General features: G+C 41.2%; 1 protein-coding gene across 1 annotated transcript; it reads right to left on the bottom strand.

Moving 5' to 3' along the window:
* Positions 1–257: 257 nt before the first annotated feature.
* LOC111372960 (ethylene-responsive transcription factor ERF027-like) lies at positions 258–1,333 on the bottom strand. The gene has a single exon (XM_022995392.1). The coding sequence runs from the start codon at positions 1,331–1,333 to the stop codon at positions 629–631; it is 705 nt and encodes a 234-aa protein (XP_022851160.1). The 3' UTR covers positions 258–628.
* Positions 1,334–1,339: the final 6 nt, after the last annotated feature.

Here is a 1,339-nt window from a genome sequence, read left to right as displayed (position 1 = left end):
AGAAAGGAAATTAGTAAATGGGATTGGTGTTCGAAGCCGATTTTGGAACTAGCTAGAAGCCCTCTTTCACCATAGGTACATCATTCTTGTTCGTCCCTTGTCTTTTTTCTTTCTTCATTTATTAAATCACTAAGAATGTTTTATTAATAACTAAAATAAAACATTAGACAATCTTAGGAGCGGTCTCGACCTCATCTCCAGTTAAAAGGGAAATAAAAAAATAAAATTATCCCATCCTCGAACGTGTACACAATGTAAAAATTAAAGAAACTAAACTTGCATTCATCATGCTTGTCCCTTGGGTTGAAAACATCATAGTTCATTACACATTTATACTATAAATTCATACAGACATAGAGAGATTTCGAAATCAAACTATTACAAAATACTTTTTTTGGAACCCTAAAAAATCCCATTAGGTTTTAGGTTTTCACTATTCTGCTTCCAAAAAGCAAAACATATAATTGACAAAATATCAATTTTCTGTCTCACAAAGATGCAATTGCATAACATTCATTGGATAAATCATTCATCCTTCTGTTCTAACAACTAAATGTATTGTCCCAAATTCAAATTAAGGAACAATTAATACGTTTTCTAAAAAAAAAAAAAATTCATTGAAATTCTGTTAGTAACTCCACAGGCTTTCAGAATCAGAATTTTCCGGCGAGCCATCTGACGGCGGCGAAGTCATTCTTGGTGGGCTAACAAGCATTCCCTCCGCCATGTCCACCAGCAAATTAGGCATATCAAAAAGTGCCTCTTCGTCTATAAATTCACGCTCCACTTGCGCATTTGCTGAACCACCATCTCCCGGCGGTTCAACCACCACGTCCTCAGTATTGCTTACCGGCTTCATCAAGGCCGCTGCAGCTGCGGCTGCTCGTCGAATCTCAGCAGGTGAAGGCGAACCCGGAACCGGATATGTACTAACTCGATCAGGGAAGTTTAATAAAGCATGATCACTCCCTTTTAGGGCTAGCGCCGCCACATCATAGGCTGCTGCGGCCATCTCCGGTGAAGGGTAAGTCCCTAGCCATATGCGTGTAGTCTTTTTTGGCTCACGAATCTCTGACACCCATTTGCCACTTCGGCTCCTTATTCCACGGTATAGGGGGTGTTTACCACTGGTGGGGCGGCTGCTAGGTGAGCCACTAGAGGTGGAGGTTCTTTGAACCTTTCTTGGAGATTCTAGTTTTTCATCTGCTTGGTGCAATATAGTATGTGGTGGCGGTGGTTGTATTGGTGGATGAGGAGGAGGAGGGCTTGTTTGGACAGGTGGTGGTGGATGGTCTTGTTGACTAATTTTGGGATCATGTGGAGGTTCAGCCATATATGT

The sequence above is a fragment of the Olea europaea genome, unplaced genomic scaffold (genome assembly GCF_002742605.1).
Source record: "Olea europaea var. sylvestris unplaced genomic scaffold, O_europaea_v1 scaffold1057, whole genome shotgun sequence".
Taxonomy (NCBI): Eukaryota; Viridiplantae; Streptophyta; class Magnoliopsida; order Lamiales; family Oleaceae; genus Olea; species Olea europaea.
This window is presented reverse-complemented; position numbering and strand designations above follow the sequence as displayed.

Excerpts from the sequence above, each read along its gene's own strand:
- LOC111372960 (XM_022995392.1), bottom strand. The coding sequence starts at position 1,333 with ATGGCTGAACCTCCACATGATCCCAAAATTAGTCAACAAGACCATCCA.